Source organism: Crotalus tigris, unplaced genomic scaffold, assembly GCF_016545835.1.
Source record: "Crotalus tigris isolate CLP2741 ecotype Arizona unplaced genomic scaffold, ASM1654583v1 scf7180000019245.846064, whole genome shotgun sequence".
In the NCBI taxonomy this organism is placed as follows: domain Eukaryota; kingdom Metazoa; phylum Chordata; class Lepidosauria; order Squamata; family Viperidae; genus Crotalus; species Crotalus tigris.
In genome coordinates this window covers 249,722-265,517 of record NW_024097453.1, presented here as the reverse complement: position 1 = coordinate 265,517, position 15,796 = coordinate 249,722, and the positions used below count along the sequence as shown (strand labels likewise).

General features: G+C 37.9%; 1 protein-coding gene across 1 annotated transcript; it reads left to right on the top strand.

Annotated features, from left to right (window-relative positions):
• Positions 1-2,807: 2,807 nt before the first annotated feature.
• TRMT10A (tRNA methyltransferase 10A) lies at positions 2,808-14,204 on the top strand. Its single transcript, XM_039361320.1, has 8 exons — positions 2,808-2,950; positions 4,405-4,607; positions 5,154-5,316; positions 7,044-7,115; positions 9,425-9,499; positions 10,401-10,550; positions 12,444-12,549; positions 13,445-14,204. The coding sequence occupies exons 2-8, from the start codon at positions 4,408-4,410 to the stop codon at positions 13,621-13,623; spliced, it is 945 nt and encodes a 314-aa protein (XP_039217254.1). The 5' UTR covers positions 2,808-2,950; positions 4,405-4,407; the 3' UTR covers positions 13,624-14,204.
• Positions 14,205-15,796: the final 1,592 nt, after the last annotated feature.

The following is a 15,796-nucleotide window of genomic DNA, read 5'->3' as shown; positions in this document are numbered from 1 at the left end:
ATAAATGTCATGAAAAATTACTCTTTTAAATCTTTGCACTATGTCTTTAAGAACTTTCAAAACATACTTTGTCCTTCCTATGTTTTTGCCCTAAATGTTTTTATTATGCCTCTCCCTTACTTCTAATTTTTAAGAGAAAACAGATGCTTTGAAAAACTGTTTTCACCTGTTTGCAGCTTTCCTGGAACCAAATTATAGTCAGACTACAATCTCTGTTTAATTCTAATAACTGCACAGAGTTGCTATGAGTCAGAAAGCTTAAGCATTTTATCATTGTGATTGATCACATAAGCAGCCAGATGTTTAGACTGGATTGGCATTTTTATCCACCTATCAAGTCTTTCCCAAGGACCTTGGATAGGCAGATGTTATTTGGTGGTGTTAAAAGTTTTCCAGCAGGATGTAAGCTGTTCCAAGTAAAATCGCCTTATTATTTGTTCACAATAATGTGAAGTCACAGCTGCCAATTTTTTAGATGGTGTTGGCACTGAGTTCTTCCCAAGAATTTAGGATTACAGGTAGTCCTTGACTTACGATCACATTTGAGCCCTAAATTTCTATTGCTCAGCAAGACGGTTGTTAAGTGAGTTTTGCCCCATTTTACAACCTTTCTTGCCACAATTGTTAAGTGAATCACTGCAATTGTTAAGTTACTAAAGTGAATCTGGCCTCCCCAGTGATTTTGCTTGCAGAAGTTTGCAAAAATGACCCCAGGACAATGCAACTGTCATAAATATGAATAAGTTGCCAAGAATCTTAATTTTAATCACATGATCATGGGGATGCTGCAATGATCTTAAGTATGAAAAACATGTATAAGTCACTTTTGTAACTCTGATCATTAAACAAATGGTTGCAAGTCAAGGACTAGCTGTATTATGGTTCATCGCAGTCAGCCAGATGTTCAGACTGGCTCTGACATTTTTATCCACCATCCATTTTTATTGAGTCCTTCCCAAGGACCTGGGATAGGCAGCTGTTGATGTATTATGATGTTAGGGGTATTGTCACCTAATTTAAGCTGTTCCAAGTAAAGCTGCCTGCTGAAGTTGAAAAGCCTCTGGTCTGATCCAGCATTACTCAAGCCAAACCCCTTTCTCGTCCACAATCATCTATTCCACATTGATTAAATAGAGAGAAGAAAATTCAAAATATGATATAGGGGGTAGCAGGGCTTTTTTTGTCATAGAACTCCCAGAATGGAATTCCGGCACTTTTTTTGGATGGAACCTTGTAGGGTAGGCAAGATGGATTGTATGACATCTGTGAGTTCCGGCACCTTTTTTTTTTTTTTTTTTTTACAAAAAAAGCACTGGGGGTGGGGGTGGGGAAATGGTTTTCTCCATTCTATTGTTTCCAATAACTCATATCCAAAGGCATAACAAATGCCATTTTTAGATTTTCTAGGACACATCTAATTTAGTTCTGAGTTGAAGATATTGCTCCAATGGTAAATTAGAATGCATTATTCCAGGGAACATCAAAGTGCCTTTTGAGAACAGACAGATTTCTATTTCCAGGATTGCTATTCATACAAATGGTACTGTTCTCTTTGATCTAAACGAACATTTCTTTTCAATACACTTCATTTTAGTCTTGCTGGCCAGCATTCCAGGGTTAAAGTCCTATTGCCATCATAAATTTCCAGAGTTCAAGCCATAAAAGTCTTTCCATTATCATGTAATGAAGATAATTATGGTTTCTTTGACCAAACTGATTAAAAAAAAAAAAGTCTTATTCTGCTTTTCTCACAAGCCTCATTTGAATGCTTAGTAGGGGAAATGTCATTTATAAACTCGTCCCGTATGTACTACCACCAATACAAAACAATTTGGCAATTACTTTCCAGCCGAGCAAGAAAAAGCTAGTGCAGAAGAGAAAATCTCTATGCATTACACTAATGTGTGGAGGTAATTTTTTTGTCAGGAACATATCACTATGGACATGCAAACTGGCATAGACCTTTTCAAATATACACTTACACATTTCTCTTCTTTGCCCTTTTGCTTCTGTCCCAGTGACCCTCTGCCAACCAGTGCTGTCAGTTGGCAGAAACCCAAGTTAATTTCCTACTATAAATAGCATTATCATTCTCATCAGTCACCCACTAAAAGTCACAGCTCCACAGATCACATTTTTTTGGAACTGAGGCCTCTGCATAGCCACAGGCCACTGATTAATCTAATTTAAGATGCATCCCTTTGATTGCAATGATCAGTAAACTGTCATTTTCCACTTGTAGTAATCTGGCAATTTCAATTTATCTTTTTACAATAATATATGTATCAATCCCCAAAGATCCAATGATAAAAAAAGTGATATGTCATGCTGAGTTCTGCAAGAAACTTATCCATATATCAGCTCGCTATGTAGCAATATTTTCTATGAAGGTATACTCTATATTAATTTTCGTTTTCTATCTGCTTCTGCAACCTATGAAGCTACTCTTCATTGAAAATACTTGAATGGGAAAGATATCTTGTGTAACGTAGACTAGCTAATAAAACATTAAAGTGCAGATTCAAAAGCCAGCGGGCACTTCTGAAATCCGCTGAACTATTTATTGTCCATTAGTGTCTGATCAAAGGCACGTGAACTAAATCACATTTGGATTATTGAATCAGATGCTAAATACTTCTTCAGCTCCCGCGGACAAACGTTTGTAGGCCAATACATTTGAAAGGCACTATGGTCTTTTAAAAAAAATAAAAATGATTTAACAGCCTCTCAAAAGACAAAATTCAGTATTATAAACGCAAGTCGGGGAGGAGTTTTTTCACTACAACCCCGCCTACTAAGTCACGAGACTGAGATATTGCGTCATTAGTCCGCGTCGAGTGGTGCCACTGCGGTCTTGGGCGTCAGCGGCGCGTGCAGAGGGAAGGGCTAGGCCGGGTTGCTGGTCTTTCGGCGGTGGCCGTTGCTCCTGGTTCGTGCGCTGGGGTGCGAGGTAAGCGAGCGAGCGCGAGCCCTTCCTTCTAGTTTGGTGGGCGGGAAGTCACGTTTCTCCTCAGTCTTCCTGCCCAACGGTTTCACCAGTCGAGCCCGATTTTGCCCAGCATAGCGCTAGCTGGCAGCCATGTTGGCGGGGGCACGACGGGAGTTGTAGTCCAGCCCTGGCTCTCGGCTCCTCCCTGAGGCGACTCAAGGCCGGTCCGTTTCGGGCCAAGTCCTTTAGAAATGCTTTGAGCCTCTTACGAATGACCTAAAAGAAGGGAAAAGCCACTCGAGTTAATTGCGGCGCAAAATAAGCGCCTTCTGGCACCACGGAAATGGGCCCTTCTGTGGTGTGACGAGGCTCTCTGGCGCAAAATGTGCGCGCTCAGGTCCGAGAAAGCTTGAACTGAACGGAGCGAAAGTAATCTATGCTTCCCCAAGGAAACGGCTCCAATATGTGAGAATTAGAAGACCCAGGCTTCCTAGTAAAAAAAAAAAAAAAAGGATAAAATTGTGAGCTTCTTTAGGCTGCTCTTGCTTTTGTTAAAATGACATAAGTAGTATTTTACTACAGGTCTCTCCCTGTCCCCCTCCCTCACGCAGAAGGGTGGAGCTTGGTGCTTCTTAGACCTACAAGTTTGATTCCAAGACACTGCTGGAAAAAAAGTGCAAGTCATGGTTTCTTGCAATTTAAATTGTTTCAAGAAAATAGAATAAACTATATGGATGTTTTACATTGTATTGTTGCCAGTTTGGTGCAAAGCATTTGAAAGAGGTTCTTTGCAGAATGCAGCACAGGCTTGCATAACCTCTTTGAAAGCTGCCCCTGGTTGTCTACATGCTTGTGTGGCCATCAAGGAGAGGTAATTCTTTTGTGCTTTTGAATGCTGCCAAGTACCTTTTTCTAAGGCTTGTACATATTTTTATTTTTTTTAGATTTGGGGATATTTTTCATTTCATTGACTTTCATAAAACTTCAAGGCTTTTGAATTTAGCAGCCTTATGAATTCTCCACGATTATTTTCTTTACTGATATTTAAATCAAATGGATTGCTGATCCCTCTAGTAAATGTAATAAAATGTGGACATAATCCAGATAATTTTTAAACTGAAAATAATACAATGGCTATTATATGGTTGCAAAATAGAATGTATGATAATATAAGGTAACTGATATCTGTGAATGTTCTCTTTTATTACAGTTTCTCTCCCTCACCTCCCAATATTGTACCAGCTTTGGGCCATCTATTTCAATCACAAATGTCTTGAATTTGTACTATTGTTGATTGGCATTTTATGTGTTTGTGTATGCATTTTAGTACAAATAATGAAATGATTTTTTTCATCATAATTTGTATGATAGGCAGAGAATGCTTTATATTCAACTGTCTTAGGCAAGAGCTTTAAATATATATATTCTGTTTGGATTAAGTTTTCTAATAATCAATTTTTATTTTTTTTTTGAAGCTCATGTCTTCAGGAATGCCACCAGAAAACTTTAAAACACCCAGTGGTACTGATACAGAGGAGAAGGTGAAGTGCAATGTTGATAAGGTAGACATTAAAGAATTGCCACTGGAAAAGATGGAGAATATTGAAACTATGTCAAAAAGACAAAGAAAGAAGCTAATAAAGCAGAAACAATGGGAAGAACAAAGAGCCTTGCGCAAGTACGGTTTGTTTCTTATGAAAGGATTTTGTGATTAAGCACTTCTGAGCGGATTTGTTTTATTGCTACCCAGTTTCTTCCATGAAAAAGTTCAGAACTAAGCCTGAGGATTATATGAGCTCATCCTTTTCTGTTTCCTTTATACTGGAGAGGACTGAACAAATGTGTAATCTCTCCCCTCCTGCGTGATGAAAGACTTCTAGAAAACTCTTATAACCTATCTGATTTCACACTGTATAAATGGTATCTTATTGGACAAATGAAATAATAGGTTATATATACAGTAAATATCTAAACATCTTTTTGTTTTCTTCTGGCCTTCCTTTCCACATTTCAAATATACTTTTTATCTTCATGACTTGTTATTCATTATCCTTTAAACATGTATTCTGCTTGAGTATTATATGCCAGCATCCAACATTTAAAAGTACATGCCTTAGCAGATAACCAACAGTTATCTCTTATCTTTAAAACAATATGGAAGAATATAATAACCTATATTGTGCCACTGAATAATATAGTGATGTTTTTGTTTCCAACATTTCAGGCAAAAGCGTAAAGAAAAACGCTTGAAGAGAAAAACGGAGCGCCAATCTCAGCTGGAATCAAACAGTGAAGGAAATGTCAGGAAACGTATGCGTAGGGATATTGTTCCTAGTGCACTTCGGATTATAATAGACTGCAGTTTTGACAATTTAATGGAGTTAAAGGTAAATAGAAATAATATTTAATAAGTTTCTTAATGGATTGATTCAGGAGTCTTCAAACTTGGCCCTTTTATGACTTGTGGACTTCAACTCCCAGAATTCCTCAGCCAGCATGCCTGGCTGAGGAATTTTGGGAGTTGAAGTCCACAAGTCATAAAAGGGCCAGGTTTGAAGACCCCTGGATTGATTGAAAGATTATGTCATCAAGTCATTGTCAACTTGTTGCAATCATGTAGATTTTGTAATTCTCTAGATTCCCAAGATATAGGTAACCTTCAGTTATCAATGACTCATTCAGTGACTGTTTGGAGTTACAATGACATTTTAAGATAGCAGGGAAGCTTGTAAATTGTTCCCACCATTTTTTTTCCTGAGTAACTCTGCTACAGAACTCATATTCTTTAGTGTGAAGTCAGGCCTCAACCCCCCCCCCCCTTCACCCAACCACACTTGTGCCTTGCACCATCTCCTCTCTCCAGCTCACACACATCTGTGCTTTGCATCATCAACCTCTCCCCAGCCCCCATACACTCGCACCTTGCAACAGCACATCCTTCCCACCTTGCATGCAGTCACAGCAGCTCTCTTCCTCAACCTACGTGCACTCGTGTCTTGCTACAGCAGCCTGTCCCAAGCCCATGTACTCTCATGCCTCATAGAAGCATCCTATCCCCAGCTGGCTTGCACTTCGCAGCAACACCCCATGCCATAAGCACTTATTTCAGTACCCTTCCACCTTGCCTCTCTCTAATATTTACCCCGCACAAGCCACTGAGGACTTGAGACTTTTTGCCAGCTTCTTCATTGACTTTGGGAGAGGCTCGCACAGTCTCACGTTGTAGTCGTGAGGTTCTCATTTAATGATTCATGACCCTTATAACAATGGTAGCAACAACTGTTAGGATTGCTGTCACTAAGAGATGAAGTCATGTGATATTGCACTTTGCGACTACATTGCTTAGCAATGGAAATTAATATCTGAACTGAATTTATTCAAAAGATTTTTTGGAAAATGTTGAGACTTGAGAAATTAATGTAGAATTAATGAAGGACCGAAGAAGTAAGATTTAACCTAGTACAAAAATATGGTACATTTTTGTGTGTATGCCTTTGAGTCAGCATCGACTTGTCACAACTGCCTGGACTAGTCCCTGCAGTTTGCCTTAAGAAGATTTTTGGAAATAGATTGCCCTTGCCCAATTAGAACCCACGATCTTCTGCTTTCTAGCCTGATGCCTTAATCATGTCTCCAGACTGACCCTCATAGGTTAGCCTTACTTGACAAACATTACCAATATTCCCAATAGGTTTAGAAAAATTGGTGTCACGCTTTTGTAAATTGCTTGTATAATTTAATTTTAGGAAAATTATTTGTCATTTTTAATTGCATAATTTTATTACATTTTACTAATATTTTACTAATAAGTAGAATTTAAAATAAGACAAGTCCCAGAAGCTCATGTACACAGCATTGCTGCCCAGATATTATCTTTAATCAGATTGTTAGCATCATCTGGATTATTTTTAGAGTGATGAGCTAGTAATAAGTGAGAGCTCAGAAAACCTCTATACTTTTAGCATGCTTTCTTCAGGTACATGTTTTAGAAGTAATTTCTGTTGGTTAAAAGCTTCCTTTCTTTCTCTTTAGCGTCTCTCTGAATCTCTTGGTTAAAGCATTTTGTGGTGCTTTCTCTGAAGGACAGTATAAAAACAAATTGTATTGTATACAGGATGTCAAGAAACTTCACAAGCAAATTCAGAGGTGTTATGCAGAAAATCGTAAAGCACTTCATCCTGTTCAGGTATGTCAATCCAAGTAATCTCCTTCTTTGATGACTTTCTGAGTGTTATGCAATATATATGAAAGATGATTTTTAAACATAACATAATGCTTATTATACTTGCATTTTAGCATATACAAAAATAATTTAAAGATTTTTAGATATTGGTCTAGAAATGTGACAATACTAATGTCCAAATGTGTCTAAATATAGTTGTCATACCTATACTGAGTTTACGCATGCTATAGATCAGTGGTTCTCAACCTTTTTAATGCCGTGACCCCCAACCGGTCGTAAGTCGAGGACTGCTCAACCGGTCATAAGTCAAGGACTACTCAACTGATGCAGCACCGTTTGCAGAATGGGACTTTTGGCGGGCTCAGCAGGGCAGAGACAGCTTGGACGATTCCTATTGGCTTTTGAAAGCCAATAGAATTAGACTCTATTCAAGAGAGTCTATTCTATTAGCTTTCAAAAACCAATAGAATAAAAGGGAGTAGCACAGCTAAGGAAAAGGGGAAAAAAATGGCGGACTGCGTTGTTTGGCGACCCCCGTGAAATGGTCGTTTGACCCCAAATGGGGTCCCAACCCACAGGTTGAGAACCACTGCTATAGAAAATTTAAAGTACTGATTGCCATGTATTTTTTTCTGCTACAAAATATCCTGGGTAACAATGCACACATAGAAAAGGAGTTCGAAATGGTAAGGAAAAGAGGTTAATGCCTGGAGATAAGAAAAAGAATATAAAGTGTGCCTAAAGGTAGTTTACGGCAATCCATTCAATATATCTCTACTATCTTTCTACTGCTTGCAAGTTATTCTTGCAAACTATCCACCACCTCCTTACACCAACTCAAACATTGGCTTTTGTTCTTTAAACATCTCTCTGAGGTCCTTGTCAGCTGCATCCTGCTACCACTTTGTCTTCTTTCAGGCTATTCATTCTTCCTTCATATATTTGTTTTGAGATTCCATCTTTATTCATTCTCTCTTTATGACAAAACTTCTTCATGTATACACTAAACCAGGCTAACACCATATTTAATCACTGCATAAACTTTAATATAAACATAACTGTGCAGTAAGGCACAGACCATATAGGCACATAAATGACATAACACCTCATACAGACATTGCAGATTTCATGGAAAGAGCATTCCGTTGAGAAACTTGGGATTTTTTTCATAAGTTACATCTGATAACTTGTTTTGCATATGAGATTAGTGAATGCAATGATAGTTATAAAAACTTTATAAACTAATTATTGGTAGGGATGTGCTATGGCAAAATCCATAATCTGTTGTCATAAAATTGCATGTATGCTGCCATGTTTCACAGAAAATAAGTCATAGCCTGATTTTTTTAGCATGTTCCTAATATAAGCCCTATCCCAAAAATAAGCCTGGGGGAGTTCGGTCTGGCCAGCACGCGTGGACCAATGGTGTCCAGCAGCAGCTGCAGCCTGCGCAGCACAGGTAAGTCCAAGTGTGGAGGTGGGGAGGTAGGTGATCTGAACACGCCGTGCGGCAACCTGGCTCACAGAAGGCTCACGTGCCAGCAGCAGGCAGAGGCACAGGAGAGGCAGATAATCCTGACATGCTGCCCTTTCTGTCCCACCGTCTCTTGGGTTGCCCACGGCCGCGCAGCACATCCAGATCACTTGCCTCTCCCCTCACGCATCTACCTCTGCCTACTGCTTGGACAGATAATCAACTCATCTGCACTGCACAGGCTGTGCAGCTGCAGAGTGCACTGGCCAAGGGGTTGGCAGGCTGCCGGACACCATCGGCCCCTGCGTGCTTGTCACCTCTTGTGCGTGCACCGGGGAAACACCTGGCCGGGCTGATCACCCTGATACTGTGTTTCCCTGAAAATAAGCCATGATGCGTCTTTTGGAGCCCAAAAAAATAATAAGACCAGTCTTATTTTAGATAAACACAGTAAGTTTAACAGAGTAATAAAGTTTAATGAAGTTTGTACTATTTGCACTGGCTTTCAGCTCCTCTTTCTTGGGGATCCCTTACAGATATAGCATGTTTACTATAACATCATTTCTCTTTTCCCTGTTGACCAAATGTTTGTATGGTTCCATGATTTTTATTTCATCTATAGTATATCTAACTTTTACCACACATATTTGGGGTCTTTATGTAACACCACAGAATCACCTAAAGTGTGTACAAAAAAATCCTTCTGAACTTCCAAGTCTAAGTTATTATCCTGTTTGAGGTGAACTAAAATGTGTAAAATGTGAAATGGTGGAAAAGAGTATTTGTTGTATAATCTTAAAAATTATCAATGAATGTTGCATGCATTTTTATTTTCCAGTTTTACTTGACCAGTCATGGAGGCCAGCTGAAGGACAACATGAATGAAACAGACAAGGGATGGATAAATTGGAAGGTGCTAGCAATTTTAAGTATATAATTTTTAATTGTTTACATTTAAAAAAAATTGAGGGTGAAAGTTTGTTCTCTGAGCTTGTGTGTTTTTGGAAAACAGACCTTCACCTTCGTCCTATACCCGAGCTATAGATATTCGCCCAAAAAAATTTGAATCAATTTCTTAGAAATGCATGAATTTGACAGGAGTTATCTCAACATTATCCATTGTCAGATTGCTGTACTATGAACTTTGCCTTCAGTGAAATGAAACTACAGATACAGGTAGTCCTCGATTTACAACAGTTCACTTAGTGAACATTTGAAGTTATAACGGCACTGAAAATAGTTACTTATGACTGTTCTTCACATTTACGACCAATTCAGCATCCCTATGATCATCTGATCAAAATTCAAACGCTTAGCAACCGGCAGGTATTTATGAGCTTGCTGTGTCCCAAAGTCACATCATCACCTTTTGAGACTTTCTGACAGACAGAGTCAATGCGGAAATTGGATTCGTTTAACAACCATGTTACTAACTCAATAACTGCAGTGATTCACAACAATGGTGGCTGGAAAGGTCATAAAATGGAGCAAAAAGTACTTGTTGCTTAGCAACAGAAATTTTGGGCTTAAGTATGGTCATGAGTCAAGGATTGCCTATATTTTGTGATCACTGAGTGACTTACAAATAAGTGCCTTCTTCATTTTAGCTATAATCTTTCCAATATACTATATATAGTATAGATATTCCTTCGAAATAAATGATAATGCTGTAATACTGTTTCATTGCATTGTTAATCCTTTACTGATAGTTACATACAATACTCCTAGTGCAGGCATAGAATATATATACTCAAGATAGTAAAAAAATTAGTTTTAAAATAATTTACATTTGGACTTGTGTTTGTGTCTTGAAGGATATTCATATTAAATCAGCTCATTATAATGAATTGGTGAAAAAGGAAGATCTTGTTTACCTTACCTCAGATTCTCCAGATGTCTTGAATGAATTAGATGAATCAAAAGCCTATGTAATTGGAGGCTTGGTTGATCACAATCATCACAAGGTAGATGACTAATTATAATGTTGTGCATGCATATTTTAAAAAAATCTTAATGAACTAAAAATTAATGAAAAAAGAAATGGGATTTTTATTAATGTAGTTTTATGTTCAGTTTGGAGAATTTGTGACTTCCCGCATGTTGATTTACAGCTTACAACATCCCTCAGTACTGATCATGGTGAGAGTCATTGGGATGTACAGTATTTTTCTATACTTACACCCTGCACCATAGTTAGGGTACAGCAAAGTCAAAGGTAAAAATCAAAAACAAACATAATTGGATAAATTGGACTTTTATGTTATATGTTGGACAGCTGTCAATAAATCTCATAGGTGTTTTTGGAACTGATCTAAGGGCTCACCATCATTAGGATTAAACTAATTTATTCACATTATGCCAGCAGAGTCAGGGCCATTAGCTTCTGGGGAAGAATAAACTGAAGGTTACCGTCGAGGAGGCCTGTTGTCTTGAATATGTCCCATGCACACCTAATAAGCTGTAGGCCTTCTCTTGATTAGTGCAAAATAGATGGACTCAATTCTGTTACATGCTTGATATATCCTGGAGCAGCATTATAAAGAGCTTTAAAAGCACTTTGAATTGGGCCTGAAAACCTCCTAATAACCAGTATGAGTTCAAAATGGATGTTATCCAAACCTGTTAGGAGCCACTACATTATATGCTAGCTATAGTTTCTCGATAGCTTTCAAAGACAATCTCAAGTTGTGCATTGCAATAGACCGACCAAATCAGAGTATGGGTTGCTATCATCAAGGGCTGGATGGAGGCTTTCTGGCCATAGTTTCCTCCTATTTATCCTAAAGCTAAAGCCTGAAGTCACAGTAAACTCAGCCTGAACTTCTGAATGATCTCTAGTGTTTCATGCACCTTTAAGTAATATGGAGGAGTCTGCTGAGCCCTGAGCCATCTGCACTCCAAGATCAGCAGGAACTAAGTAAGAGGCTCCATCCCATCCCATATGTAAATGAAAATTCTGTAGATACTGTCACACTACAAATCGAGTCTTTATTATGGTCACAGGATAGCATATTGTCACAATACATCTATGCTCTGTAACAGATACAGCATACCAGCAGTGTACTTGTGCGGTTAGTGTTTCATCCAGCGCATATTCTGTTATTTTAATCATGTTTATTGTATTGCTAGCATTAAAAATAAATGCAAAAGGAATTTAGTGTCTAATAAAAGTGTCTAATAAAACTGTGTATAGCATTCATAGACATAAGTTTACAGGAAAATCTGCAGAACTGCAGAACAGAAATACAGCAAGGTATTGAATGGTTGGTATGTTTATTATCATTTGTCATCATCTTACTATTTCTTTAAAAAGCTAGTATAATTTTTACGGGTTTCTGATCATATGCCTTCAAGTCACAGTCTAGGGATTACATTTCTTTAGCTTCCACCAGCTGTTATTTGTTAATTTGGATAGTTTTGGGACATTATTGAAAATGTGAGTCTAATATGACAGCATAAGGTGGATTTGATAAACACAATAAATTTGTGCACAATTTAAGAAATAAGCACCTATTTTAATTAATCCTTTGAGCTGTTTCTCTCCATATCAGCTCCGATAACTGGTTCAGTTCATAGAAACTGTTTACTTGGTTAATACATAATCAGTTAATTGGTTGTCTTTGTATATAAGACATGAAAATAAAAGTGGTTTCTCAGCATTTTAGATTATAGATAATAGATTAATAATTGATATCTTTTATAAACCAGTGGTCTATAATATGAAACATATTTAAATCATGCTAGAAGGCTGTGTGATGCATATATTTTACTATACAAACATAAAATCAGTTCCGTGCAAATAATCTCAGGCAATGTAATTTAATAACAAAAGGTCATTTTCTTTATTTTGCCTATAGGGAATTACATACAAAAGAGCAAAAGAACAAGGTATAAGCCATGCACAGCTCCCCCTAGGAAACTTTGTGAAAATGAACAGCAGGAAAGTTCTGGCAGTCAATCATGGTAAGAATAATATTTTCCTAGTTGCTACATCTTATTGTTTAGTGTAACTGTTAGTAAATAATTCAAATCCCAGTAAAGATAATTGAGATGAGGAAGCTGCAGAAGTAATGTTCAACCAGAAATAAAAGCAGTACAATATAGCGGAGGAAAGTTTTGTTGCTACAGATATTCCACTGTCAAAGTAGAAATCAGGAAAATGCTTGGGTATACATGAAGCAGTTATCTTATTTTTATTTACATACTCACAGAAATAGTTCAGTGGAAGGGGTTCCACCCTGCCCTCAGCTATCCATTAGCTATTAGCTTATTGCAAATAGATTTCCAGGGTAACCTTTTTTCTGAATTTCCGTAATGCACAAGCTACAAGTGCAGTTAGATATTAAAAAACGAAATTGATTTTGCTGAATCAATTTCTTTTTTCTTATTTACAGCCTAGATTAATTGCAATATATCCCTTTTAGAACTATGTTTTTATATGCTTTTAAACATCAATTGATTATACTTATTCTTCTTCTTGTGCCATATCCGTTATCGGACATTGGTGATCATGTTGGCAATCCTGTTTTTATCAGCAGCCGCACGAAAAAGTGCTGCTGAGTTTTGTCCAAACCAGTCCCTTATGGATGTGTGATTTACAATGTTTGTCATATTACAGAATTTAGGGAGAAAAAAAATGAAGTAATGGAGTTACTTCTCACTTAAGAACAATTGCATGCTGCCTTCTATTTAATAACAATATATAAATCAAATACAATGTACAAAATAAGATTATTTTATGGTTACTGCAGAAGCTTATAATTAAACTTAGTTTTATTTCCTTTATTATCTAATTTTCTTATCAAACATTTTCATTTATTTATTTATTTAAAAAAAACTGGTTTTCTTTTTCTCATAGTATTTGAAATCATCTTGGCATATCTGGAAAAGAAGAACTGGGAAGAAGCCTTTTTTACTATCTTGCCACAGCGAAAAGGGGCCAAACTGCTGCACGGGGCAACCGAGGTGACCGTTGCCTCCCCATGCAAGCAGCAAGAATCAGAAATTATTCAAGATGAAGTCTCTGAAAGCAGCTAAATGTCAGTGAAAATACTACTCATGACACGAGATAGAAAGCTTCCAACTTTGGAATTTATGGGATGATGCTATACCTCATCTCCTGGTTTCAAGCACCAGATTTTTATTACCAAATTTAAGCTGCATATTTACTCATAAAATATTTAATAGCATTTAAATATGCAAAAAAAACCTGTTGAAGGAGCTTAGATTTTCAAGGATGCCAATATTTATTTTCCTTCTTAATCTTTTATTTAATATTTGCTGGAGACTATTTGTTTTTTATTCTGTACCTCACAATAAAATGTAATTATAATGCAGTGAACATTCACTTGATTGAAATTATACTGAAACTCATATCAAGTGTAATGTTTTCTTGTTTTTTTTTTTTCTTCATGTTTGTAATATTTGATTTATTCTGAACTTCACAACAGAATTTTAATGATAATACAGTAAACATTCATTTGGCTGAAATCTGTATTGGAACTCCTGTTAAGTATAATGTTTTCTTGACTATAATTTTCTGTTTATAATATTTGAGATCTTTCTTTAGTAAAAGCAAGACATGATAAGATGCAACTGCAACTAAAATTGTAGATTAAGATGATGAGTAATTTTGTATTTCATTAAGACTTTGTTTCAATCTAAATCCTGTGGATTCCTATGCAGAAACAGGACAGAAATTTGTTTTACATTTCAACTTTTCTGATGTAATTCAACTACAGTTTACATCATGGGCACACTTAGTAATTTCTGCAGTAAGAATGAAAATGAAGGTGCATCATCAGAAGCATAACCTACCAGCAGCTTCCTGTTACAGTATATTGACATTGTCTAAGTGTAAGAAGTTACCATTATATATGTTTCTCCCCCCCAAGGCTCAGGTGTGAAGAAGCTGTGCTTTCACAACTTCTGTTTTGCAAATGAACACAAGAAGAGGCTCCACTCCAGTTTCACTGAAAGATTTATTTTAATAGTTACAATTCTTCATTGACAATATTAAAATTGTTGAATGTCCAGAAAGGTATATTTCCTATGTGCTATATGGCAGAGCTTTTCAACCTTTTCACCCATTGTACCACTTTTAGGATATGCCAATATCCGAGTGCCACCAGTCGCCTAGCAAGGTGTCAAAAACTTGACCAAAAAAAAAAGGAAAAAAGTGATAAAGTATAGGTAGTCCTCGACTTACAACATTTCGCTTAGTGACTGTTTGAAGTTACAATGGCACTGAAAAAAGTGTGTCCCAAGCCACAGCCGAGCAAGATACCTGCCTGCCCACCCAGTAGCGCTCTTCCTCCTGTCTGAGGTTTTCATTGTTGTGAGCATTTCTGTTGAGGATTGGCAGCGGAAGTGGGGTGGGGGGGGGTGTTTGGTTTTTATTCCCCCCATCTGCTGGGTGGTTGCAGCAGGTTTTGGTCACTTCACATGACTCTGGGACACTGACTGTCATAAATATGAATTAGTTCCCAACCATCTGAATGTAAATCACAAGACCCTGGAGATGCTGTAACATTCCAGCTGATCGGCACTTCTGGGCTCAGCAGAAGCGCCAGGATCAGCACTGAGCTCCAGCTGAAGTCTGGTGCTGATCCTGGTGCTTCCACTGAGCCCTGACAGCCCCAAAGAAGCGCCGATCAGCTGGAAAGCGGTACTGATCCTGGTGCTTCTGCTGAGCCCTGACAGCCCTGCAGCTCCAGCTATCTCTCGCTCAGGCTTATGTGGTGCCACCGGTTCAGGTCATTCCCCTCCCCCGCTACCACTTTTCTAAGATGGTCGCGTACCACCTGCCAGGTGCCAATGTACCACAGGTGGTACCCGTACCATTGGTTGAAAAGCCCTGCTATATGGCATGCTGAAAAAATAAGCCTGCTTCTTCAAAGTTACTTAGTTTTCAGAAGTTCAAAATCACTATGAGATTCAGTTATATTCCAAAAGCTTGAAAGTTTTAAGACAAGGAACTTTAATATGATTGAAGAAGTTAAACCAGTGGTTCTCAACCTGTGGGTCTGGACCCCATTTGGGGTCGAATGACCATTTCACAGGGGTCGCCAAACAAGGCTGTCCGCCATTTTTCCCCCTTTGGCCACGCCCCTGGCACCCGGTGATGTATAAGTGGTTGGGGGTCACCACAACATGGGGAACTGTATTATGGGGTCGCAGCATTAGAAAGGTTGAGAACCACTGAGTTAAA

Bases quoted from the DNA above. Each gene is read 5' to 3' on its own strand.
- TRMT10A (XM_039361320.1), top strand. From the start codon at position 4,408: ATGTCTTCAGGAATGCCACCAGAAAACTTTAAAACACCCAGTGGTACT. The intron at 4,608-5,153 runs GTACGGTTTGTT...CCAACATTTCAG, and splicing joins GAACAAAGAGCCTTGCGCAA to GCAAAAGCGTAAAGAAAAAC. The intron at 5,317-7,043 runs GTAAATAGAAAT...TATTGTATACAG, and splicing joins ACAATTTAATGGAGTTAAAG to GATGTCAAGAAACTTCACAA.